The sequence below is a fragment of the Equus caballus genome, chromosome 8 (genome assembly GCF_041296265.1).
Source record: "Equus caballus isolate H_3958 breed thoroughbred chromosome 8, TB-T2T, whole genome shotgun sequence".
NCBI lineage: Eukaryota > Metazoa > Chordata > Mammalia > Perissodactyla > Equidae > Equus > Equus caballus.
In genome coordinates, this window is record NC_091691.1 from 10,827,524 (window position 1) to 10,851,719 (window position 24,196).

Here is a 24,196-nt window from a genome sequence, read left to right on the forward strand (position 1 = left end):
ATTACAAGGGAAACTAGAAAACACCAAGCAGAATGATAACACAAACACATCAAACTAAAAGTTGTGGGAAGCAGCTAATGCTGTACTTATAGGGGCATTCATAGCTCTCAATGACTATTGGGGGGAAAAAAGAGGGACCCAAAAGTAATGACCCAAGAGCCTGCCTTTAAAAGCTGGAAAGAGGAAGAATAAAGTAAACCTACAATAAATAGAAGGAAATAAATACTAAAGATAGCAAAGCTCCGTGAAATAAAACCCAGACAAGTGACAGAGGAAAGTAACAAGGCTAAACATCAGTTCTTTGAGAGGATTAATAAAATCGAAAAGCCCGAGCTAACACTAGACCATTTTTATTACTTTTAGTTTTTCGTGCCGACTGTGCCTGGACTGGCTCGCACGGGGCTGGGTTCACAGTGTTCACGGGGGGAGGCGGAGGAGAGAGCACACGACAGCCTCCTCAGCTCGTCTGTTCCAGACAAGCACACCTCTGCTCCTCAGCTGGCCCCCCGCTCACTGCTGGATCCTGCGGATACTCTGCACCTGGAAGGTCTGGGCGTGAGAGCCCCACTCCCGGAAATGCTTGTAGTCACCCGAGTGGTGGTCACACTCCAGCACATACTGAAAACCGCGGTAGCCAGGAAACTGGGAACAAACCCACCTGGGGAAGAGAAGGGTCAGACTGTTACCCTAGAGAGGCGCCGGCACAATGATGGAGAGAGGGACAGAGGGTCCCACGCTGCAGTCACGTTGCAGCCACCCTGGCCTTCCGTCCGTGCCCAGAATGTACCCTGCTCTTCCCACTGCTGTGCCTTTTGCCATGCTGTCCCCTCTGCCAGGAACACCATTCCAGCCATTCTTTGTCTAGCCAAGTTGCATTTATCCTTCAGCTCTCAGCTCAATCATCACTTCATCAGCGTAGTTTGACCTATTCCCCAAATCAGGCCGCGGTCCCTTACTGTACCTTTGTAGCTGTCATGTAATTCGAGAGTTACCAGATTACCGGTGAGATGCCAGCCTCCTCCAGCAGCAGGTAAGCTCCTGGGGGTCGAGGCGTGTGTGTGCCTGCGTCATTGTTATCCCCAGCGCCTGGCACAATGCCGGGCACAGAGGAGGGGCTCAATCCATGTTTGATGAATGAATAAAGAAAGGAAGGAGTGGGGAGTCTGAGTCTTTCCCCCTCTTCCCTCACCCAGGGGCACTTCCAAGAAAAGATTCTCTGGTGGTTCCTGAGAAAACTATAAAAATAACGAAAAATCCCACCTCCTTCCTGCGCCCTGTCTACCAGGAGCTGATGGGCCCTCAGGAGGCAGCTGGAAAGTCCTTCCTAAATGAGGACCTCACACCTGGGCCTTCACCTGCCCTCCTGGGGGAAAGGGCAGGAAGGGTCAGTGGGTCCTGGCATGAAGCTGACTCAGTCAGCAGCCTGCTGTTGGCCTCGGAGGGAGGTGCGTAACCACATTGCTTTCCGCAGGGCTGGACATCCTTCTCTGCTCCTCTGAGATCCTCTCACCCCTCCCCGACCAGTAATGTGGGAAAATGCTCCTCCAGCCAATCAGAGCACCCCATTCCTATGGGCGTGGTGAGTTGGTTCAGAGTTGAGCACATGACCCAAGTTGGACCAATGAGAGCCTTTCCTGAGAAATCATTGAGAAAGAGACACTTTCCCTAAGGATGAAGCTGCCTTCCTCACCTTCAAAGGGGAAGAGGTAGCCTAAGAATGTAGGGTCACTGAGGCAGGCAGAGCAGGAGGGGGTGAGATAGACATCTGTTGTAACACCTGGATCCAGCTGTGCCTGAAGCTAGTGACAGGGGCCAATAAATATCCTTTGGGCTTAATATCAGTTTGATCAGGCTGTCCACGGCTTGCGAGCCCAGAAATTCTGCCTGGTTCCTCCCGGTGCCTCAGGGTCCTCCTCTGGAATGTAGGCATCGGAGCCCCAAAGTCCTCAGCCCACAGTTTTCACAGGACGTGTCCCTCCCCCTCCCCTTCCCTTCCAGGCAGAGCCTTGGGTCCACTTACGCCCCCGAGTGGACGTGGAAGGAGCCCACTTCATTGCCTTCCCAGCCCATGGCCTGGAGGGAGGGGTAGTCGTCGTTCAGCTCTCCCTTCCTGCCCAGGAAGTTCTCTTGCTCATAGATGGTCAGCCTCGAGTCGCGGTGGTTCTGCAGGCACAGGGGACAGGGTCAAACCAGCAGGTGCCCGGTTGGAAACCCAGGAGCTTCTGCTGGCCCCCATGCCCCAACCCTTGACTCCCAAATCAGCCTTCCTCGCAAACCTTTTGGAAGAGCGATAAGGGAGCAGGTACCAGAAAACTTACAAGAGGCATACCGTTTGCCCTTCCAGAAATGCCCCTTCTGGAAATTTACACAACGAAAATAATCATGGAACAAGTAAGCCTCAGTGATAACAATAAAAAAAAAGAAAAGGAAAGGACAAGAAGAAATCAACCTGAATATCCAGCAATAGGGGAAGGAATCAACCTGAATATCCAGCAATAGGGGATCAGGTGATAGACTGGTGTGTTGCACTATGGTTAGGAGAAGGATGTGGAGATGTGGGTTCAAATCCTGCCTCTCCTCTTCCCAGCGGACTGAGCTTGGAGATGTCACACAGCATTTCTGAGCCTGATTCTGTAACTATCAAATGAAACTAACCACATCTACGTTTCAAGATTGTTCTGAGGACTAAATGAAATCAGGAGCAGCAGACTGCGTGAGGGCAGAGACGGCATCTGTCAGAGTCCACCGTGGGCCCCCTGTTGGCACAATGCCTGGGCCATCGGTGGAACAAACGAACAAATGAACTTATGCACAAAACGGAATCCCAGGGAGGTACAGGAAGGATGCTGTAAACGAGGTTTCCTTGCCTGGCAGGGTGATTGTGATATTTTTGCCCAGTGAGAAAAGCTAGTTTCCAAGCCTTGGGTTCCTTATGATTCGATTTTCATTAAAAAAAATGATATGCGTGTATAGATATAGACATAGATGGATCTTATAGATGTATAGGCACAGATATCAGTCACTCCAGATATAATCTGGACAGCAAGCAAGACCCAGACTCTCCAGCACTGTTAACAGTGGGCTTCCGTCTCAGAGGTGTGGGTACGAGTGACTTTTATTCTCTTATTCTGCCCTATCAGGTTTTCTTCTGAATTTTAGATGATAAATATGTGTGCCTTATATGATTTTAAACCAGTAAAAGTTGTTCTTAAAGAAAAGAAAAATACGCCTTTCTGAGTCTCAGTTTTCTCATCTGAAAGATGGGGACAGTTACGCCCACCTCCACCGCTGCTCCATAAACAGCAGCTAAAATAGAAAACCCGGAACACTGATAATAAATTGGGAACAAGAAATCGGTCCCTTCCTGCCAGCCTCACCCCGCCGTATCTGGTACCCAGCTTCTCCCAGTATCCCTGAGTCACGAAAAGAGAACACGCTGGGGCGCGTGTCACCATCAAAGTGGCGGGCTCCGTCCAGAAGCTATGCATTCTTCTTCCCCATCACACAGGCACTGTGGCCCCATTCCAAGATGAAGAAACTGAGGCTCAGGGAGGGGAGGGACGGCCGTGTCGCATGGCTTGAAGAAGTGATGTGAGAATCTGAGGCCCGGGACATCCCGTTCCCCAGCCCCCGACGGGGCTCAGGCCTCCCTGGGACTCACGGCGCAGGGCACGGGCCGGAAGGAGGTGAGGCGCTCCGCGGGGTAGGCCGTGTTGCCGCTCCAGGCGTCCCAGCTCGGGTACTCGCCCCGCTCCAGCACGTACTGCTGCCCCCGGAAGCCGGCGTGCTCGAAGCCCACCCACCTGCAGACGGAGGGTAGAAAGCACAAGACTAAAGAGACCCCTCACCGTGAGTTCTAGGCCCATGGCCATCATCCAGGGGCTACTTGTCCCCCGGGGAGGCGCTGAACACTGTCTGGAGGCGTTTTTAGCTGTCATACCGGGAGGTGGGAGGAGAGAGTGTTTGCAACTGGCGTGTAGTGGGTAGAGGTCAGAGACGCTGCTCAACATCCTCCGAGGCACAGCACAGCCCCCACAGCAGAATCGCCCCGCCCCTCGCAGCTGCCCTGCCCAGGTGGGGCCATCCAGGCTAGAGCCCCAGCCCCTCGCTGTGTGTCCCGTAGGTAGGGGGACTGCTCCAACCTGGCACGGGGCCCTCCAGGCCACGTACACGAGGGTTGATCACCAGCCCACCTGGGCCTTGGTGGGATCCCTGGGGATGCTCCAGGACGTGGGGAGACAGGCCGTCTGCGAGGAGCCGCCAGGAGGCCATTTCTCTCCCACCTCCCTCTCTTGAGGGAAGCTTCCAGTAGACAGCAACCCATCTGCCTCTCTGGTTCCCACGAGCTCGGGGACCTTCCACCTCCCACCGGGGTGGTTCCTGGGCCATCGGGCACCCGCCTCTCCTGCCATCACCTGGCCCCTTTCGCTGTGGTCCTGTGGGATCAGGGACACTGGAGGCTACACCCTGCTGAGCTTGCATTTGCTGTCTATGTAAGTAGTAAACCTGAACTTGTCTCCTCCCCAGCAAAATCTATCGGTCGGCTGCACAGATCCCCACACGGGCCACTGCTCCTGTCCGAACCCCAGTTCCCCACCTGGAGGGAGAGCATTTGCTCCAGTGTGACATGCATAAATCCCAGCCAACATGACCTTAGGTGGCACTCGCAGGCACAGCACGAAGGGCCCCGAATCACACAGAGACAACATCGTCTCCTTTCAATCTGCTTCCCAACCTTCTAGAAACTTCTATACAATATGGTAGCCACTGACCACAGGGACCCAATTCAATTCAATCTTAAATAAATTTAAATTCAATAAAATTAAAAATTTAGTCACACGAGCTGCATTTCAAGTCCTCAATGGTCATAAGTGGCCAGTGGTTCCAAAACAGACAGTGACAATGGAGAACATTCCGTCACTGCAGAAAGTTCTCCTGGAAGGTGCTGATCCAGAAGTCTCAGTACGGTATTAGTGTGTCCTTAACACGGCTCTATGTCTCATTAATCTCTCTCTCTTGCTCTCTCTCTTTTTTTTTTTTTTGGTGAAGAAGATTGGCCCTCAGCTAACATCTGTACCAGTCTTCCTCCATTTTGCATGTGGGATGCCTCCCTCCACAGCATGGCTGATGAGTGGAGCAGGTCTAAACCCACGAACCTGGGCCTCTGAAGCAGAGGGCAAGGAACTTTAACCACTCCGCCATGGCCTGCCCGCTCTCTCTCTTTCTTGACAAAACATACCTCACACTCTGGGCTTCAGTCAGGCAAGTGTTCAGCTAAAGATCAATAGCATTACTTTTTACTTTATTTTTATAGTTACCTTCTACTTTCAGAGAGTGACGTTGGCTTTCGGTTTATGCCTAAGAGGGTCATTTCAGGCCCAGAAGGCTACCTCACCCGATGGGCAAGATCTGTGTGAATGACGCCCCCTACATTTGGGCAGTGCACAACCTGCATAACCTTACACTGCCGTCCTGCACCCTCCCCAGCGCTTCAGACCCAGGGAAGGCACAGGGCGAAATTAGAGCCTGGAAAGATAGGGCCCAGAGCATCTGAAAGTCCCAGCACCCCTCTCAAGACCCCCTTCTGTCTCCCCCACCCCGACACACATCCCCGGACTCACGCTCCACTCAGCACTTTCAAGGATCGCACGGTCTCAAAGCCGAGCTCCAGGACGCTGGGGCACTCAGCCGTGAACTCGTGGCGCCGGCCCTGGAAACCCTCCTCGTCCCACACCGCAATCTACCGCAGAGAAAGGGTGGGGCCCGCTTCAGAGCCCGGGGCGGAGGGGAGGGTCTCACCCCGGGACTCAGGGTGGGGTGGGGCGGGGCAGGGCAGGTGGGGATTGCAAACTCAGATGCCTGGGGGCCAGCCAGGTAAGGAGGGGAGGGCCGGGGAGTCCAACTCAGGACCAGAGCACAGGGCAGCCTCGGCTCGGCGCCACCTGCTGTTGCCACGTGGGAACGCGGGCAAACGTTCCAATTTCTCAAGACATTATATCCGGACTTGACTGTGGACCCTCCAGGTTTTTCAAGGTTAACGACAAATTCGAAAAAAAAATTTTAAACACAGAACAGATCAAAGAAATCGTGCCTGAAGACTGCATGTCATCACCTGTTGTCATCTCTGCCAAGAGAGCATGACAGCTCAATTTGGGGACCAGAAGACCCCCAGGGGCCAAGTCGAGGCCCCAGTGTGTGACCTTAGACAAGTCCCTTCTCCTTTCTCAGCCTCAGTTGTGTCCTGTGTGAAATGTGCCCTCCTGACCCCCCTAGGGCCAGGGGTGAGGGGGCGATTCAGTGGAGGTGGGGACGTGGGGGATCCCCTGGGCCTGGGATGGACCTGTGGCCCCCAATCCCCAGAGCCCCCAGTGCCTCTCTCTACCTTCCAGTGTCCCGCTGTCTTGGTGCACTGCAGAGCCATGCTGCCGGCTTCCTACACAGAGAAGAAGGTGATGGCCTGACGCCTCTCGTCCTGGGTGCTGACTTCCGGTTTGGGCGAGGGAAGGATCCAGACGGGGTCCAGATGTTCCTGGGCTGGGGGCAGAGTGCGGCTCTGGCCCATGCCTCTCCCTCCCTTTCCATCTGCCACCCATGCCATCTCCTCGTCTTCTGTCCTGTCATCATCTCAAAACTTACCCCTTCTGGGTCCCCCTGCCTCTGAGTTCCACTCTGTGTGATTTTACCCGCTCGCTGTGGGAAATTTCTGTGGCTGCTGGTGGGTGACAAGTGCCGAGGTGCTCAGCTTAAGAGAGCCTCCCAGAGGCAGCCCTGGACCCAAAGAGGGGACTCTCATGGTGGCAATGGAGGCAGCAAGACTAGGCATAAATTTGGCTTTCAATGAAGGTAGATACTGCTCTTGGTATCTGGGACCTGCCCTGGGTTAGCGTGAGGATGACACTCAGGATGACACAGTGACACTCCCAGCACTGGGGACCTGGGCTCCCCGCCTCCCAGGATGCCCACTCAGAGCTGGGATCCCACCCCTTCTCCGAGCCCGGGACTTACCGAGACGGACCCAGAGAACAGGCCAGACCTGGGACCAGCCGAGGTCAGGCTCTTATAGGCAGAGAGGGGAGAGGGCCCCTGGGAGGCAAAGCTCCGACTCAGCAAGTGAGGGGCAGAAACAAAAGCCAGCGCTGGCTGGAGCGCCCGGGGAGAGGCGTCAGCAGCATCGGCCTCAGCTGGGAGGGACAGGGTCAGGTCGCCTCCCTCAGGCATCAGCCAGAAAGAAGGCAAAAGGAGGAAGGTCTGCCTTAGTCAGCTCCACGGGACTCCCAACTGGAGCAGGAGAATGAGCACTGGACAAGGAGTCCAAAAATCTTGTCCGTCCTAACTTCCTCCCTGGGGCAGGTCGTGTCCCCTTAGTTTCTGCCTACAGAACGGGGCAGGAATAAACGCCACCACAGGGTTGTTGTGAGGTTCTGTAACGTGCCTGGCACAGAGAAAACATTGAAGGAACGCCTCTACCTCCCCACTTCCATGCCTCCTCCCTCTTCCAAGCAGGGGCAATCAGGGTAGGCTTCGTGTTGGAGGTGGCATTTAAACTAGCCCCTGAAGAGTGAGGAGGATTTGTGCAAAGTGAGATAGAAGGAAACGCTTTTGCTAAGCAGAAGTGTGGAAGTGGGAACTTGAGACACAGATATGAGAAAAAGCTGGTCGCCTCGGGGCTGGAGCTCAGGGAGCCTGAAAGAGAGCAGAGGGAGCCAGGTGGGAAAGGCGGGGCTGGTCCAGGGCCTATAGGCTCCCCACAGCCCAAAGAGGAATCCGGATGGCTCTGTGAGGAGAAGAAAAGAGCAGGTGGGTGCCCACGTGCTTTGCAAACTGTGGTGCACCTGCCAGATATCCCGGGTTTGTAGCATTCGCTTTGTGCGCCCTCTCGCCCCACGCCCACCTGCTGAGTGGGTCTGAGAGGGGCCTCTCACAGCCGGAAATCAGACCACTGTGGAAAGAGCCCAGCCTCTGACCCTCTGCGTGACCTAGAAGATGTCTGATCTCAGCTCGTGGCCTGGAAATGGCAACACCGTCTCCCTCCTGGGAGGGCCAAATGCAGCCCTGTCACGTCTATGACTTTGACAAAGGGTTGCCACGAAGATCAAGGCTAAGAAGGCAGCCTCTGCAGCCACACAGCCTGGGTTTCATCCCACTCTTGCTGGCTGACTAACCTTGAGCGTGTCACCTAATCTCTCCGAGCCTCAGTTTCCTCATGTGTAAAATGGGTCTAACAAGATAAATAGAGTTTAGCCTAAGAGATAGGCGTATTGGAGGGTAAATGTGAATTACGCATGAACAGCACTTGCCGTTCTGGAACTTCTCCTGGGAAACAAAAAGTGTTAAGTGCCTCCATCATCAGTGCTAAATAATAAAAAGGACTGCTATTAAGATACCCACACCCCATGTTCACTGCAGCATTATTCACAACAACCAAGATATGGCGCGTCCGTCAGCGGATGAGTGGATAAAGAAGATGTGGTGTATACACACCACGGAATGTTATTCATCCAGGAGAACGAAGGAAATCCTGCCATCTGTGACAATGTGGACGGACCTCGAATGCATTGTGCTAAGTGAAATAAGTCAGACAGAGAAAGACGAATACTGTATGATCTCACCTATCTGTGGAATCAGACAAAGACAAACTCAGAGAGACAGAGGGTGGAGTGGTGGTTGCCACGGGCTCGGGGTAGAGGGAATAGGGAGAGGTTGGTCAAAGGGTGAGAAGTCCCAGTGATCAGATCAACAGGTGTGGGCACCTAATGTCCAGGAGGGGATTATAGCTAATAACACTGCATCGTGTACTTGAATGTCGCTAGGAGAGTAGATCTTAAATGTTCTAACTACAAAAAGGAAACGCGAACTATGTGACAAGATGGAGGAGGCAATTAAGGTTATGGTGGTCATTTTGCAACTTATAAAGGTATCAGATCAACGCATTGTACACCTTAAACCTACGCAATGTTCAGTGTCAATTATATCTCAATAAAGCCAGGAAGAAAAAGATTACTATTAAGTAATTGTTCATATAAAAGCAGAAGTGCGTAGTTTTTAAGAGCTTGGATTCAGGAGTTAACAGGATGGAACTTCCCAATTCCCTTTCATGCAGGAGAAAACAGGCGGAGAGAGGTACCTGGGAGCTGCCTCAGTTTCTTCGTCTGTGAATGAAGTTCATCCCAGAGACCCCACATTGTGAGGGTCACAGGAGCCAAGTCAGTCAAGTGCCCAGAGTGGAGCCACCCAGGACAGGGTGCCAGCCCCCACCTCTGTCCCCACCTTTTGGCAGGCAGCCCACTGCCACGGGGGACGTGGAACTGTCCCAGACAGCCTGGCTTTGAAGCCCAGACACGTGGGTGGCCCCCCACCACAGGCATCTTGGCCATAATTCCAGTGGCCGCCCGATCCTGCGGTTCCCGCCCACCTCCCAGGCCCTGGCCCGGGATGAAAGCCTGAGGGGGCGGCTGGGAAGTGAGCGGGTGCCACATGGGGGTGGAGGGATGGAAGGCAGAGCTGGCTCCGGGCCACCATGATCTCAAGGGGGAGCCAGGCTCCGTGGGGAGTCTGGACCCCTGCCCGCAGAAGGGACAGGAACCTGTGCAGACCCCCCACCTCTCCATGCCCAGGGCTGGGGAGTCAGACTGCAGGCGCATCTGTCTCAGAGGGTCCCCGCGGCCCTCCAACCCTGGCTCTACGGTGAGTCCACACTGTGTGTCCTTGTTGAAGTCACGTGTTCCACCTGGGCCTCAGTTTCTCCATTTGTGAAAGGAGGGAATTGGACTGTATGACATCTGGCACCTGTGCCATTGTTCTGAGTCTCTATTGCTCTCCTTTGACTTCTGTCTCCCTCTCTGTCTCTCTCTCCTTTAACCCTCCGCCCCGCTGTATTTCTGGCTCCATCATCTCTCTTTCTCTGTCACTCTCCACTTCTCCTCGTCAGTTCCCCTGTTTTCTTTCCTTCTCCCCATCTCGGTTTCCCTATCTCCCCCATACCCCACCTTCCGTTATGATCCATTAGCACCACCATTCAGGCCCCCAAAATTGATTGAGGGCCCACTATGTGCCAGGCCCTGTGCTAGGCGCTGGGCCCAGGGCTGAACAAGAGGCGGTGGAGTTTGAGGCTTTCCAGAGGAAGTCCTGGGACAGGCAGTCACATTCCTGGCCACCAGCTCTGTCCCTGGGGTCAGATAATGGCGGGCAGGGCAGGGGAGGGCAGTGTCCAGGCAGGTCAGGAAAGAGTGGGGGACGGATTTGGGCCTAACGTGGGCAGAGGAACAGGACCCAGGTCCTGAATATTTACCTACCTGGGCACAAGGGGCTCCCCTATTCCCACCCCCATACCTGGAAGTGGGAGGTCGGGCCAGGGCAAAGGTGGACAGGGGAAGGGTCAAGCACGCAGGCCCAGAGCTGACCTGCCCAGGCTGGTTCCTGCCTTTGACCTCTCTGTGCCCTAGCTCTACTCATCTGTGAAATGAGTATAACGAAACTACCAAACAAGATGGGCCGTCCCAGGGACTGACCGAGACCACGCCGGTGCTGCGCTTAGCCCTCAGTAAGCACTCAGTAAGTGGCCCTGTTGATAGCGTTTCCACGTCGGCCTTTACCAAGCATTTTTCCATCTCCTATGCTCATTGTCACCTTCATTCCTGTGTAGCATCCAACGGGGACACTTGGGCCCACGTGTACCTGCAATGTCAGAGGTCCCAAGGGGTTGAGACCCGCCAAAAGCCATGCAGTGCATGCTGGCTGAGCCAGGATTCAAACCCAGGCCTCCTGCCTTCTGGGGGCCTCCCCTTTTCCCTGCTCCGGGATTGGAAGCCAGCGGGGACCCCGTTGGGGTTTTAGAGACAGGCAGAGGGTGGGACGAAGACCCTGCTGGCCGGGTTTCTGCTGTGCGTGCTGGGCCCACAATGGAAAGTGCTGCAGTCCGCAGTAACCAGGCAAGGTCGGGGCCTCCGGGCCCCCACACCCCACCCGGGGTCTGCTGAGCCAGCTCCCCCATTGTGCCACAGACCATAGGGCCTGGTGTCTGCCAGACTATAAAATGGGGGGTCGGCCCCTAGTCACCCACTGCACCCGTCTGCCCGCCTGCCTGTCCTCCAGCAGGAAGTAGCAGGTAAGAGAGAACCCACGAGGCTGCTGAGAGCTGGAGGGGAGGGGAGACGAGAGGGAAGGCAGAGAGAGTGGGAGGCAGAGAGAGAGCAGATACGGGAGAGAGACAGGGCCATGGAGAGAAAGGCAGAGAGAGAGAGAAGAAAAGATTAAAATAAACAGAGACAGGGGAAGAGAGAGAGAAAGAAGAAAAGACAGCAGTAAAGAACAGATAGAAGAGATAGGCTGAGATACCAAGAGAGCAAGAGACTGCTGGGGAGAGAGAGAGAGAGAGAGAGAAAAGTGAAGAGAGAGGGAGGGAAGGAGGGAGAGAGAAGATAGAAATAAACAGACATAGAGACAGGCAGAGAGGGAAGAGGAGAGAGAGAGACAGGAGGATGCAGAGAGAGAGAGAGAAAGAGAGAGCGCGAGCATCTCCAAGAGGAAATGAGTCCAACTACAGCCCGTGGGAGTGTTGGTTCACAGACGGACATGAGGGGGGAGCAAGACCCTAGGAGCCACAGATGTGGCCCAGATGTTGGCCCGCTCTCGAGGGGCAGAGCACCCACAGAAATAAGAGTCTTCCTCCGGGGAGGCAAGCAGAGGGCTCTGCTCGCCTCAGCTGGCTCCTTCTTACAGAAAGTGTTCCAGAACCTGCTAGATCCGAGGGTCTCAATCCATACTGTTAGCTGTGTGTGTGGGGGGGCATCCTCAAAACCCTGGAAATTGTCTCCCAAATTAAAGGGGGTGTTTTTTTCCCCTGGGGACAAGGACAAGGCATTCTTCAAACACTCAAAGGCGTCCCTAACCCTGAAGTCGTGAGGAACCACTCGGCTGGAGCAAAGCCCTCCCACCCAACGCCTACATGGCCACAGCCCTCATCGCAGAACCCCCAACACGCACGCAATCCATCTTCTTGGGTGCTCCTGCAGGGCTCAGGCCCAGGCCTGTGTCTGCACCGTGCACCCGTTCCCAGAGAGGGCGAGAGGCAGCAGTTAGACTGCGGAGGGAGAAGGGAACAGGCCTTCATTCGTTCTCTGAACAGATATTAACTGAGGATCTCCTATGTGCCAGGTGTTAAGCACTGAACAACTCAGTTGAGACTGGAGTCCTACCACTTAGTAGCTGTGTGGTCTTGGGCTGCTCACATCCCCTCTCTGAGCCTCTGATTGCTCAGAGAGAATAAGACAGCATCCACTGCACCGGGTTGGGTGAGGGGCAGACGGGTTCATGAATGCGCGTAACAGAGCCTGGTAGACCTTAAATACTCCCGGAGGGACTCCGTCTTATGAATCTGGAGAGGCAAATTGAAGTTGCACAAGCAAAGAAGAGTGATAGGTAACCAGACAAACTCCAGGGGGCTAAGGAAGGACATGGCAGGGAAGCGAGGCAGAGGGAGGCATGGCTGGAGGAGGGACCTGCATGGTCAAAGGCTGGGAGACAGGCACAGAGGGACGCGCCATCCCAGGACAGGGGACTATTGACAGCGGACGCAGGTGGGGACAGACAACTTCAAGGCTTATGTTCCAGAAGGAGAAAGAGAGGAGATGAGTTCAAATGAGGCTGAAAACACAGGGTGAAGGGTGTGAAAGCGGGCCCCATCGCTGAATTAACCCAGGCCACAGGTTTCTTTACAGACTTTTGCAGGTGCGAGCCATGTCTCAGGCTGCGAAGCCTGCGGGGACAGCGAACCCAGGGCCTGACGGGAAGGGGAAGGGGACCCCGCCTGCAGGACCCACCTCAGGCACCAGCCCTGCCCTGGCCCCAGCGTCGCTGCCCCTGCCCACTGCCAAGGTGGGGGAGCTGCCTCCCGTGAGCTACCGGGTAAGGAGGGCCTGTGAGGTTGGGTTCCACCCCTCGCTTCCTCTGCCCTCTCTCTTCCTCTCCTTTCTCTCCCTCCCCTCCCCCCTCCCCCTCCTCCTCCTCTCCATCCTCCCCTCCTCCCTCCCCCCTCCCCTTCCTCCCTCTCCCCTGCCCCTCTCTGACCTGCACAAGCATATGCTTAGAGTTTGTGGAAAGCAACAAGCAGGAGGGAAGAAAGAGGGCTGGCTTAGCAACAGGAGCCACCTGGCCCAGGAGCCTCTCTGGGGCAGCAGGCTGGCTGCAGACCCTGCTGACAATTGTCCCACCGTCAGTCAGCCTCTCAGTCAGACTGAATGTGCCCTGGAGAGCAAGGCGTCAGGGCCCCTGGGGTCGAGTTGGGTGTGGCTCCAACCTCAGGTGCGCAGAACTGGTCCTTTCACCCTCTGTTGCACAGGCTCCCATGTGGTCCACGCGTGGCCGGCTTTTATTGTGGAGTCACTTATTTCGTCATTAATTTGTATCCCATTTTTAATAATGCAACAGACACCTGTGAACCCACCACCCATGCTAAAAGCCAGGATTTGGTAAAAACCCTCCACCTAAGTCTAAAGTGTCCCCCGCAAGCCCACACCCTCCTCCCAACTCGAGGCAACTGCCATCCTCACCCTGTCTGTCAGCTGATGCTTGCTTTTTGATGCATCTTTATGCGTTATTCCTTTAAAAGTTGATATTTGTGCTTTATGCGGTTTTAACCTGTGCTGTGTGTAATCGTGCTGGGTTTTTCTCTTTTCACTTACTATGAGATTCCCAATAGTCATCCACATTGTTGTGCATTGCTGGGGACCGTTCGTTTTGGCCGCTGTATGTTTCGGGGTGTGACCGTCACTCCTGAGGGCATGTGGGTGGTTGCTAGCTTTGCTGTCACGAACAGCGTGGCCAGATGCTCTCACCCCGGGACACACGCGCAGGAGTTCCTCTAGGGCAGACAAGTATAGGAGTGGAAGGGCTGGATCAAGGATATGTGAACCCCTTCCTCTTACAGCTGGGGAAACTGAGGCTCAGAGAAGAAAGGCACTTGCCTCGATTCAAGTGAATGGCCAGGCTGGGCTCCCCTACGTTGTGGCGGGTAGACCGGCAAGTGGTAGACCGGCAAGTGTTTCTTGAGCATCAGCTCTGTGGCGGGTGCTGGGGCTGGAGATGCAGAAAGGGATCAACCCAACGCCCTGCCTTGGAGGAGCCCTTGGTCTTTGGAGGAGGGGGTGAGTAAAGGGAGGAGGGTTGCACAGAGAGAGACCCAGAAGCAAAGCGGCAGTGTCTGTGTTCCTTGTGCTGCTAATGGGGTGAGCACAGTGGGGGAGGGGAGGGGGAACTCCACCAAGCCCACACGGGGAGAAGGCATCAGGGAAGGCTTCTTGGAGGAAGTGACGTCTGTCCCTAGAACAGGACAGGGAACGGGAGCTCCAGGGTGGAGGTATGTGGTGGAGAGGGTATCCCGGGCACCAGAAGAGCACAGATACAGGCCTGGAAGGGAGATCCATCAGTTCCTAAGGAGGATACAGATGGAAGTTCAGAAGCGGAAGGAAGGGAGGACAGGATGGTCCCACAGCCCTCGGCTCACGGCACGCTCTCACGTGACGTGTGCAGCCCTGCTCGTGTTTCTCTAGGTGCTTCAGGAATATCTGACCTGGAGCCTCCCCAGGATGGAGGGCCTCCCCGGCTCACTCTGTCCCCTCCGCGTGGGGGCTTCTCTTCTGCAGCTGGTGGTCTACGAGCAGGAGAACTTCCAGGGCCGCTGTGTGGAGTTCTCCGGGGAGTGCCTGAACCTGGTGGACCGCGGCTTCGACCGAGTGCGCAGCCTCATCGTCACCTCGGGGCCGTGAGTATCCGGCCAGGGAAGAGGGAGCCCTCCTGTCGCCGTAGCAAAATAGTAATAATAAAACGGTAGCAGCTGCCGCTTACCCAGTGCCTGCCCCTGTGCTGGCAGAGCCAAGTATATTATCTCCAGTCCTCATTTCAAACCCTAGAGGGAGGTGTTATTCTCTTTCCCATTATACAGACGAGGAAACTGAGGCTCAGAGAGCTGATTTGATTTGCACAAGGTCCCACTGACAGTAAGACTCTGGGCTCCAGAGAAATGCTGCTTCTACTATAGAAGGAGCCCTGACCCATCACGAGGGCAGGGAGACCAGAGAGCCAAGTGTCCACCACTGGTCCCCTCTCCCGGGCGGCAAGCAGTCCAAGAGTAATAGTAAGCATCGCTGAGCACCCAGTAGTGCCAGGCACTCACTGAGGGCTTTACCTGCCTGATCGCCGTGTGAGGGAGGGGCTATTCTTACCCCCATTTGGCAGATGGGGAAACTGAGGCTCAGCGGGGTTTGATCCCTTGGCCAAAGTCACCTAGTGGTAAGTGACAGAGCCTGGATCCAGCTCAGATTGATCAATTTCATCCACATGCTTTTGTCACCATGCGCCATGGCCTGCCCCTGACTCTCTGGGCTTCTCTGGGCTTAGTGACCGCCATATAAGCAGGAATCAATGTCCCTTGTTCATAGTGGCTGCACCAGCGCCAGCCCCTGTGGGCTGAGGTCAGGGCGCTGAGGTCAAGACCCACGTGGCCACCTTGCCTCTAGTCCCTCTAGCCCGAAATGCCCCCAGGAGTGCGGTCAGCCTGGATGCCCAGCATCCTGGGGCTCTTTGCAATACAAAGAGCAGGGGTGGGTTTTGAGGTCAGACAGGCCTGGGTTCGGGTCCCAATCTCCTGTTTGCTTTGCTCAGTCTCTGAGCCTCAGTTTCCTCGTCTCTGAAATGGGAGAGTAATAGTCCCCACTACCCTCCACTGGATTATCCTGAGGCCTGGCACTTTTGGGTGCCCAAACATGGCAGGTGACAGTGATATGATTATTTCCCTCCCCAGTGCCCTGTGAGTTTAGCCAAGTCACCCTGGTCCAGGGTAGGTGGGCGGTGGGATTGGGGGGCGTGCTTCTGCCTCCTGCACCTACCCCCACCCCCAGTGTGGTCAACACAGCCTCGGCCCCGCCCTCAGCCCCAGAGCCCAGCTGGGAACACAAGCTGCCGGATGTGGCCAGTTTGGGTTTTCAGGCTTTTTTTGGTTTCCAGTGACTCAAACCCAGAATATTTCTCCCCAAACAAAGATGCAGCTGATGTTTGGTGTATGCTTTGGGGCTGCGCCCAATGAGGAGAGCAAAGAGCCTGTGGTCCAGGCCTTGGGTCTGTGTCAGGACCAGCAGGGCTGTGGGAAAAACAGCGGTGGAGAAAAAGATGGCAAGGCTGAAGTAGGCAGGGAAGGGGAGGAGAGGGGTGTCCCCAGCACAGGGGCGGGGAGGGGAGGCATGCCTTGAACCCTAGGAGACTTCAACCTGACACAAGACACCATCGTGTGACCTTAGATGGGTGACTTAACCTCTCTGAGCCTCATTTTCCATATGATTTCTGTCCTGCCTCTCTCCTTGCTCATAAGGCTCAAATGAGCCATAGGATAAGAGAAAAGGCACTGAAATAAATATTTAAATTTCCTCACTCACCTAATGGGTCCTCAATGGGCATCATGATTCCTGAGGAAGACAGGGAGTTTTTGGGAGGGTGGGCAAAGTGGTAAGACTGCAGCAGTGTCCGTCTTTCCATAAGCTCAGACCTCCAGCGGCTTCCCTCTCTCTTTAATCACAAATGATATTATTTGTTCTGCTTTCTCTGTGCTGGACTTGTTCCGTGCATTCCTCTCTGAGACCCTCATAACCTCCTGACAAGGTAGATGCACTCATTTCTTGTCTTTTACTGAGGCTTAATGATCTTAAGTGACTTGCCCCAAGTCACACAGCAAAGAAATGATAAGCCTGGATTAGAACTCAGATCTGTCCATTTCCAGAGTCTATGCTCTTAACTCCTGCATGTACCATCTTCCAAGGCTCTCTTGCCACTCATCCATCTACTCATCCATCCTTGCATTATCCATCTACTTACTCATTCATTTATCCATCCATCTATAGATAGGCCATCCATCCATCTATCCATTCATTCTCCAATTTATTCATACATCTGCTTACCCCTCCCTCCATCCATCCATTCTCCATCATCTATCCATCAATACATCCATCCATAGATCCATCTATCCAGCCAGGCATCTGTCCATCTATCCATCTACCCACCTACCCATCCACCTATCCATCCATCCATCCACCCACCCATCCATCCATCCATCCATCCACCCATCCATCCATCCATCCATCCATCCTTTTCTTATCTGCTCCAGACCGGGTAGGGTTGAAGTCGATTCAACTCTATTCTGGGAGAATAACTCTGCATCTTCAATTCTGGCCCTCCAGTGTGGGTTGGCTCATCCCTCAGACAAGGACCTGAGGCCCTGGGACACAGTCTGTTTCAGTCCATAGTGGCAGCCCTTTCCCCCACCCCCACCCCATCTCCTTCAGGGTAGAGGAAGGTCCCAGCAGGCCCCAGGGAGACGATACTAATGTCAGCGTCCCCTCAGCCCTTTCCTGTTCCCTGAGAATTCCTGAACGCATATAGAGCAAAGTCAAGGGGTCCCTGACTCTCAGCCTTCTCACCTACGAAATGGGGATCAGCCGACCTCCCCCAGAATCCCTGGTCCCTCTAACAAAAGCTTGCTTCCCATCCTTAATCAGGCTGCCCTGGGAAAGCCAGGAAAAGCCCGCATTGACTTCAACCTTGTAATTCATCCTTGTGGAGGACTGACCGCCTTCACATGCGCGATGGCATCTAATTCTCCTAGGTGTCTGAGAGGTGGCCATTCTTATCACACCCCCAGCCCCGCCCTGCCTCCTGCACTGGTTCCTGAGTGTCTTCTGTCTGCCAGGCCAAGCTTCACCAAATGTGTGATTTCGAGCACCTGCATCTATTTTTCCCTTAGCTCTGTATCTCCAGGCCTATTATGTTGCTTAATGTATTTCACTTAAAATGACCTTTTTTTAACACAAACATATATATTTTTAAAGAACCTTCGCATCACCTTTACAGTGGAAAGCTAGTCCTCCTTGCTGTAAGTACAAGAGAGCCATAAAAAGTTCACACAATGAGCACAAAGCAGGGCTATTGTGCTGTTGCTCAGGTTTCTGGGCTAGTGGCCTGTTCTTATTTTGTTTCCAAAGGAGATTAGGAAGTGTTAAAGGCATGTTCGCATCCAACAGAGACTTTCTCCCACCTGTAAGCAGGCTTCAAAGAAAAAATCTTCTTACGTGTCCCTTTACCCCAGGTCCTTGTCGTACTTAAATCACGTGTGAATCCTGCATATGAGAGGGAGACATTTTGCTCACATAATTACACACCTTGTCTCATTTAATCCTTCACCAACTCCAAGAAAAGAGGCCTATTAGATGAGGAAACTGAAGCTCAGAGAGGTGAAGCCACTTGCCTACCATCACACAGGCTGTAAGTGGCAGAGCCTAGGATCCAACACAGTGGCCTCAGGGCCGCCTCTCATGGGGGAGCTAAGAAGGTGAGTAGGGGAGAAGAAACTTCTGCTGAGGATTTCTCTGCTTTCTGCCTTTGTCCCTCCTGGCACCCCGCCCCTCCCCCTCCCTCTCACACCCAGCTGGGTTGCCTTTGAGCAGTCCAACTTCCGGGGCGAGATGTTCATCCTGGAGAAGGGCCAGTACCCGCGCTGGGACACCTGGTCCAGCAGCTACCGCAGCGACCGACTCCTGTCCTTCCGGCCCGTGAAGATGGTGAGTGGCTCCTGGACCAGACCTGGGGGGTGAGTGGGGAGGGCAGGGGCAAGTCTGGGGCCGACACCAACCAAGGCCATGGGAGTGAGCAAGGGGAAGAAGGAAGGAAGAATGCACAGGGGGGCGCAGTGATCACTGGGTTTTCCCAGGGCAGTGGGCTCTTGCGCTTATCGATTCATAAGGAGACCCTAACACACACATGGCGTGCCCACCCCTGCTGGGATCCCTGGGCAAGTGGGAAACATGAAACCCATTTTTTTCCTTCCCAGCTGCTATCAAGCGTGGAATCAGCATCTCAGTGGTTGGAACTAGAAACTTCAGTGTTTTCCTTGATTCTTTCTGGAAGGTTTCTAATTCCTGGCTATATGTTAGACTCTCCCTGCGAGGTTTGAAAATCCCAGTGCCCATCCAAAACATCAAACATGCAGACTGAAGCTTGTGTGGTAGCTCAAAAAAGGGATGTTGTGGAAAGGCACTTTCAACTTCCCAACAATAAGGCAATATACTGAATTAGCCCCTTTACCATATTTAACGAAGTTAAACAGTATACCTTAAAGAAGGCTCAGAGCTAACATAGGCGGTGTTATCCCCAAGCAATTCAGTTTTTCCAGAATGGTGTTGATTATGACTCAAACCAACCACGTCTTCGCTCACCAATGTTAGTTTCCCACATAACCAACTTTCACCTTCCATCATGGGAGTTTTCATGAAGGACTTTCGTGAATGTCCCTTTGAGGCTATGAGGTGCCAACAGCCAGCTGTTTTGGCATCATCAAACTTATCTTAATGGATTATCCAACCAGATCACTCCCTATCTTTTTCTCAGAACTTAGGGCTGAATTATCGGCCTTTATAATGGACCCTTTGTAAGAATTCATAGGTTTGTCTCTCAGTCGTTGAATGGTCTTTATATGGCAATTTATGTCAAGGGAGCTGATTGGGAAGAATGATCAGCCAGGGCGTTTCTAGCAGCTTCTAGAGCTTTGCTGTCCCCTACAGTCGGCAGTAGCCGTATGTGGCTGTGGAACACTAGAATTTTGGCTAGTCTGATTGGGCATGCACTGTAAGTGTAACACACACACACCAGGTTCTGAATACACAGTGAAAAAGAAAAATAAGGATGTAAACTAGCTCATCAATATTGTTATAATGGTTACATATTAAAATTATACTATTTTGGACATATTTACGTAAATAAACTATATTAATAGGAAAAAAATCCCAATGCCCAGACCCTCCCCAGACCAATTAGATCTGGGGCTGGGGCGCAGACACTGATGTCTTTTCCACGCCCCCAGGTAGTCCCAGTGCAGCCAGGGCTGAGAGCCACCCGTCTAACCCCTCGTCTCTACCTCTGCCCCATCCTGGTGTGGACCACTATCATCTGTTCCCTGGGCACCTCCAACTCCCTCCCCACTGGGTCCCTGACTCTTTTCCAGCCCTGCCTCCTGGGAAGTTAGAGGAATCGCTATCCTGCCCATCTTCTACTTATAGTCATGCGTCTGACCACCCTTGGCTGACACGTTTCTATCAGGCTCTGTTGTAGGCTCTGGGTCATAGCTCTGCACGGGGCAGCCAACGTCCCTGCCCTCGTGGGAGGCAGCTATTGAAAACTTAATCATGGAAATCAGTCTATATTCGCAAACCATCGTGGTACGTGCCACAGGGGGCCGTGCAGTGTGCTGGGAAAGCCAGAGGGGGCTCCGATGTTGGGGAGGAGTGGGGGAGCGGTCGGAGGGTGGTCATGGAAGACAGCTGCCGAAGGATGGGAATGGAGTCAGCCACGTGAACAACCTTAGTGGGAAGAGTGAGTGCAGCACTCCTGAAGTGAGGATGGGCTGGGCGTGACCCAGAAACCTGAGAGCAGCCGGTGTGGCTGCGGCAGAGGGAGTGGAGGGGAAAGGGGTACAAAATGGGACAGGAGGAATGAAATGCGTCTCTGGAAGATTCTGCCCCTCGCTGGCTGTGTGACTGATCAAGAACCTTGACCTCTCTGAGGCTCTGCGTCCCTGACCATAATAAAGAAAACAGTGAATAAATTTGGGTTTTGGGGGCACTTGGTGTGTGCCAGGCATCCAGGCATCGTGCTAAGTGCCCTCTGTGGATTAGCTCATTTAATCCCCACGGCGACTCCGTGGAATAGAAGCTGATATCCTCTTTTCACAGATGAGGAGGGCCCTTCCAGGCTGGACGGTGGCAATTCCGGGGAGTCCCACAGTGGCCTGAGCAGACTCAGCCTTCTCTCTCCACACCCAGGAGGCCCCGCTGAGTGACTTCTCTTTGCCCCTTTCATGTTCACATGCCTGATCCAGTCTCTCCTTCCCCAGGATGCCCAGGAGCACAAGATCTGCCTGTTTGAAGGCGCCAACTTCAAGGGCAACACCATGGAGATCCAAGAGGATGACGTGCCCAGCCTCTGGGTGTACGGCTTCTCTGACCGCGTGGGCAGCGTGAAGGTCTCCAGCGGAACGTAAGCATCCGTCCTGCCAGGCCCTTGGCTCCTGCCTCAAGCACAGGCAAGCTTGAGGCCGTCCCCTTTCAGGATACGGCATCAGGCACATGGGAAAGGCCACAGCCCCTCCCAAATTCCCCCAATGTTTGTGCCCGGGATCCCTCCAACGGAGCGTTATTCCTCTGAGGAGTGGAGTCATACTCTGATGAATTACATGTCGCTGTAAACAAACCTGGCAACTGGTTCTAAAAAGCTGGAAGAAGGAGAGAATAGGGGTTTCTAAACCCAGTTTGGGACTGGAGACATAATTAAGTAGGCGGGGCTGAGCGGATGTGAGGAGATGAGTCTGACTGTCTGGAGAATGAGAACATTCAGGGAAATCTGGAGCCTCTGGGGAAATGAGCAGAGTGAGGTCTGAGAGACGAGACTGTGTAATGAAAGGGCCTTGACACTGTCGTGATGGCTGTGGGAGCCGGGTGAGCCCCTCTCTGCGTCTCAGTGTTGCCGTCCATCCAATAGGCACATCAGACTCTGATCTAAAAGGCCATTTTTGCTCTGAATGCTCAGGATTTGAAGGTTTCAAAACAGAGTCCCATGACCCCATATCCATGAGAACACAGGAAGGGCTGGATGCCCAGCGGAGGTCACGTTATCCATCCCTCTGCATCCAACAACCAGGCCCGACACCCCTGGTCTCCTCGAGGCAAGGGTATGGCTGCTGCCTCTCTCCTGGACTTTTTCTGAGCTCCCGTAACACTGTCAGGGCCCTGGCCTTTTTCCTGCTCCTCTCCCCTCCCCTGACACCCGTGTCCCAGCATTCAAGCTGTCTGAGATTCACTGAGAATGGCCTGGGAGCCTGACTGTGCTGGGCACACTGGGAGAGGCAGAGGTGGAGAAGGCTCAGTTCCTGCCTTCAGGGGGCTTACTCGGCCCAGCAGAGAGAGCGAAGTATACCTGTGAGATGATATCGGTAAGAGATGGTCCACGCAGGAGGTCAGAGGAGGGAGGAAGGTTTCTGGGAGCTGGGTGCGTGGCCTGGTGTGGAGGGCAGCCCAGAGGTTTACTGAGGAGGCTGGAACTTAAACCAGAAGTTCAAAGATGGGCAGGGAGTCTAAGAGAGCCCTGGAAAGACCCTCTGAGCAGAGACAGTGACAGAAGTTAGAAATGAATCATTGATAATGGCTTTTATTGAGTGCTTACTGTGAACCACACACCATGCTAGCCCCTTACAGTGAGTAGTTACTAAGCTTTATAACAAGCGATGAGGTAGATGGCAGAGCTGGGATGGGAACCCCAGTGTGTCCGACCCAGAATGCGTGTTCCCGACCACCACACACACATTCACTTACGTACAAAGGAAACGCTTCTTTGAAATAAGGCTCCTCCTTATCTGCCTCATTGCTAACCAGTCCCCAGCCCTATCCTCGCTCCTTTGATCCTGTTCTCTGAGCCCCGGTCCCCACTTTCAGCGAGATGTGTGTTAATCTCCCTGCCGTGTGCATGCAACATCCTTAGTAAGCACTTTCTGTGCATTTTCCCATCTGGCCCCTAAAGCACGCTAACCAGCCAGCCACCATGACCATCCCCACTTTGCAGAAGAGGAAACAGGTCTGTTAGAGGTGTGAAGTCACTGGCCAAAGCCGGCGGGAAGCCAGCAGGAAGGGGCAAAGCCAGGACAGAGTGACCCAAGCCTGAGGCCCCACAAGTGAGGGGTGGAGGGCAGACTGCAAGGGCAGCTGGAGAACCGGCTGGTCCGGCTGGGGGATCTGGGGGCCGGGCAGCGAGGCTGGCCGTCTCCACGCTGTCCTTCTGGCTTTCCTCCCAGCTGGGTCGGCTATCAGTATCCCGGCTACCGTGGATACCAGTACCTCCTGGAGCCCGGCGACTACCGGCACTGGAACGAGTGGGGGGCCTTCCAGCCACAGATGCAGGCCGTGCGCCGCCTGCGCGACAGGCAGTGGCACCACAAGGGCAGCTTCCCCGTCCTAGCCACCACCGAGTCCCCCAAATGAGTCCACACTCCATGCCTGTCCCCCGTCCCAGCCCTTCCTCAGGCTCAATTTCCCCATCTTTCGCATGCAAATAAAAGTTCCTAAAGCCAAAATGTCTCCCGGGTCTGTGAACAGATGTGCGCCTTGAGGTCTCACATCATTGCAGGCATGTGACTTCCTGAGTCTCGATCATTATAAGAACGATTAAAACAGCAAGCACCTCCAAGTTCTTGATACCATTCTTAGTACATATTTTGGACTACTCTAGGAAGCCAGTATTATAATTATTCCCATTTAATGAGTGAGGAAATTGAGGCTCAGAGAGCGAGAGTGACTTGCCCAAGGTCACTCCAAGGTGAGTGGAGATTTGAATCCAGGCAGCCTGGCTCCAGAGCCTGCACTCTCAAAAGAGATCTGTGTTTTCAAACTCTACTCCTTCATGCACCACTCTCAAGATTTTTTTACCCTCGCTGCTTACCACCTGTTTTGTTATTTACTTAATATTTTTGTGTAAATAGACTTACTATTTCATGCTTAAATGCATTGATTTGTACATAAAACTTTATAACGCTACAGGAAGCGGAAAGTTAGCATCATATGCCATATGATAGAAAGCAATTGTATAAATAAATACAATTTAAAGAAGGCCAAGTATTGAATGCTCAGCAGACACCACTGCCTGATCAAGGCTGTCAGCCTGCCTTGCTCTTTGTCAAGATGAGCGATGAGCAAGCTCTGGAGAGAGGTATGAAAGACACGTTTGCACCAAACTGGGATCTTTCTCCTTGATTGAATCAAAAAAGATGGAAAAGAGTGTTATTTTCTGGTCTGTGATTCAGTGTTATTTGATCCTGGGTCCAAGTTCCACCCAGAATCATGTCTCCTGGTATGAACAGTACACGCCCTACCCTTTGGAGGTCTGCACCGGGCAACATTGACTCCTATATCAACCCTTAGCATTGACTGATGTTAACCTTTGATCCGCGCAGCAGGGCTGGGGAGGTGTTGCCATGGGTATCTTCCTGGAGGTGGGGCTATTTGAAGGGGGCCGTGAAGGATGGAGCAGGAGCCCATTCGGTGGAGAAAGGGGGAGATGACATTCCAGGCAGAGCAAACAGCAAGGGCCCTGCCACCCCATATGATACCTTTGCACA

At 53.7% G+C, this 24,196-nt stretch overlaps 2 protein-coding genes across 8 annotated transcripts; one reads left to right on the forward strand and one right to left on the reverse strand.

Moving 5' to 3' along the window:
* Positions 1-334: 334 nt before the first annotated feature.
* On the reverse strand, positions 335-9,284 carry CRYBA4 (crystallin beta A4). Of its 5 annotated transcripts, none has more exons than XM_070275302.1 (6): positions 9,125-9,284; positions 6,383-6,433; positions 5,622-5,740; positions 3,662-3,803; positions 2,021-2,163; positions 335-658 (listed from the first exon to the last, which is right to left on the reverse strand). In XM_070275302.1, exons 2-6 carry the CDS (start codon positions 6,419-6,421, stop codon positions 511-513), a joined length of 591 nt encoding a protein of 196 aa, XP_070131403.1. In that variant the 5' UTR covers positions 6,422-6,433; positions 9,125-9,284; the 3' UTR covers positions 335-510. The 5 variants fall into 5 exon arrangements, with proteins under 5 accessions (XP_070131403.1, XP_023502695.1, XP_070131400.1 ...); XM_023646927.2 differs by having other exon boundaries at positions 6,383-6,534; positions 9,125-9,282; XM_070275299.1 differs by lacking the exon at positions 9,125-9,284 and adding an exon at positions 7,253-8,065 and having other exon boundaries at positions 6,383-6,534.
* Positions 9,094-23,155, forward strand: CRYBB1 (crystallin beta B1). Of its 3 annotated transcripts, none has more exons than XM_070275297.1 (6): positions 9,094-11,104; positions 12,705-12,903; positions 14,640-14,758; positions 18,467-18,599; positions 20,927-21,069; positions 22,877-23,155. In XM_070275297.1, exons 2-6 carry the CDS (start codon positions 12,736-12,738, stop codon positions 23,061-23,063), a joined length of 750 nt encoding a protein of 249 aa, XP_070131398.1. In that variant the 5' UTR covers positions 9,094-11,104; positions 12,705-12,735; the 3' UTR covers positions 23,064-23,155. The 3 variants fall into 3 exon arrangements, with proteins under 3 accessions (XP_070131398.1, XP_070131397.1, XP_023502696.1); XM_070275296.1 differs by having other exon boundaries at positions 9,094-9,684; positions 10,443-12,903; XM_023646928.2 differs by having other exon boundaries at positions 9,094-12,903.
* Positions 23,156-24,196: the final 1,041 nt, after the last annotated feature.

Excerpts from the sequence above, each read along its gene's own strand:
- CRYBA4 (XM_070275302.1), bottom strand. The coding sequence starts at position 6,421 with ATGGCTCTGCAGTGCACCAAGACAGCGGGACACTGGAAG. Across the intron at positions 5,741-6,382 it reads AGACAGCGGGACACTGGAAG|ATTGCGGTGTGGGACGAGGA; the intron begins GTAGAGAGAGGC and ends TCTCTGCGGTAG. Across the intron at positions 659-2,020 it reads TTCCACGTCCACTCGGGGGC|GTGGGTTTGTTCCCAGTTTC; the intron begins GTAAGTGGACCC and ends TCTCTTCCCCAG.
- CRYBB1 (XM_023646928.2), top strand. The coding sequence starts at position 12,736 with ATGTCTCAGGCTGCGAAGCCTGCGGGGACAGCGAACCCAGGGCCTGAC. Across the intron at positions 12,904-14,639 it reads TGCCTCCCGTGAGCTACCGG|CTGGTGGTCTACGAGCAGGA; the intron begins GTAAGGAGGGCC and ends TCTCTTCTGCAG. Across the intron at positions 18,600-20,926 it reads CCTTCCGGCCCGTGAAGATG|GATGCCCAGGAGCACAAGAT; the intron begins GTGAGTGGCTCC and ends CTCCTTCCCCAG.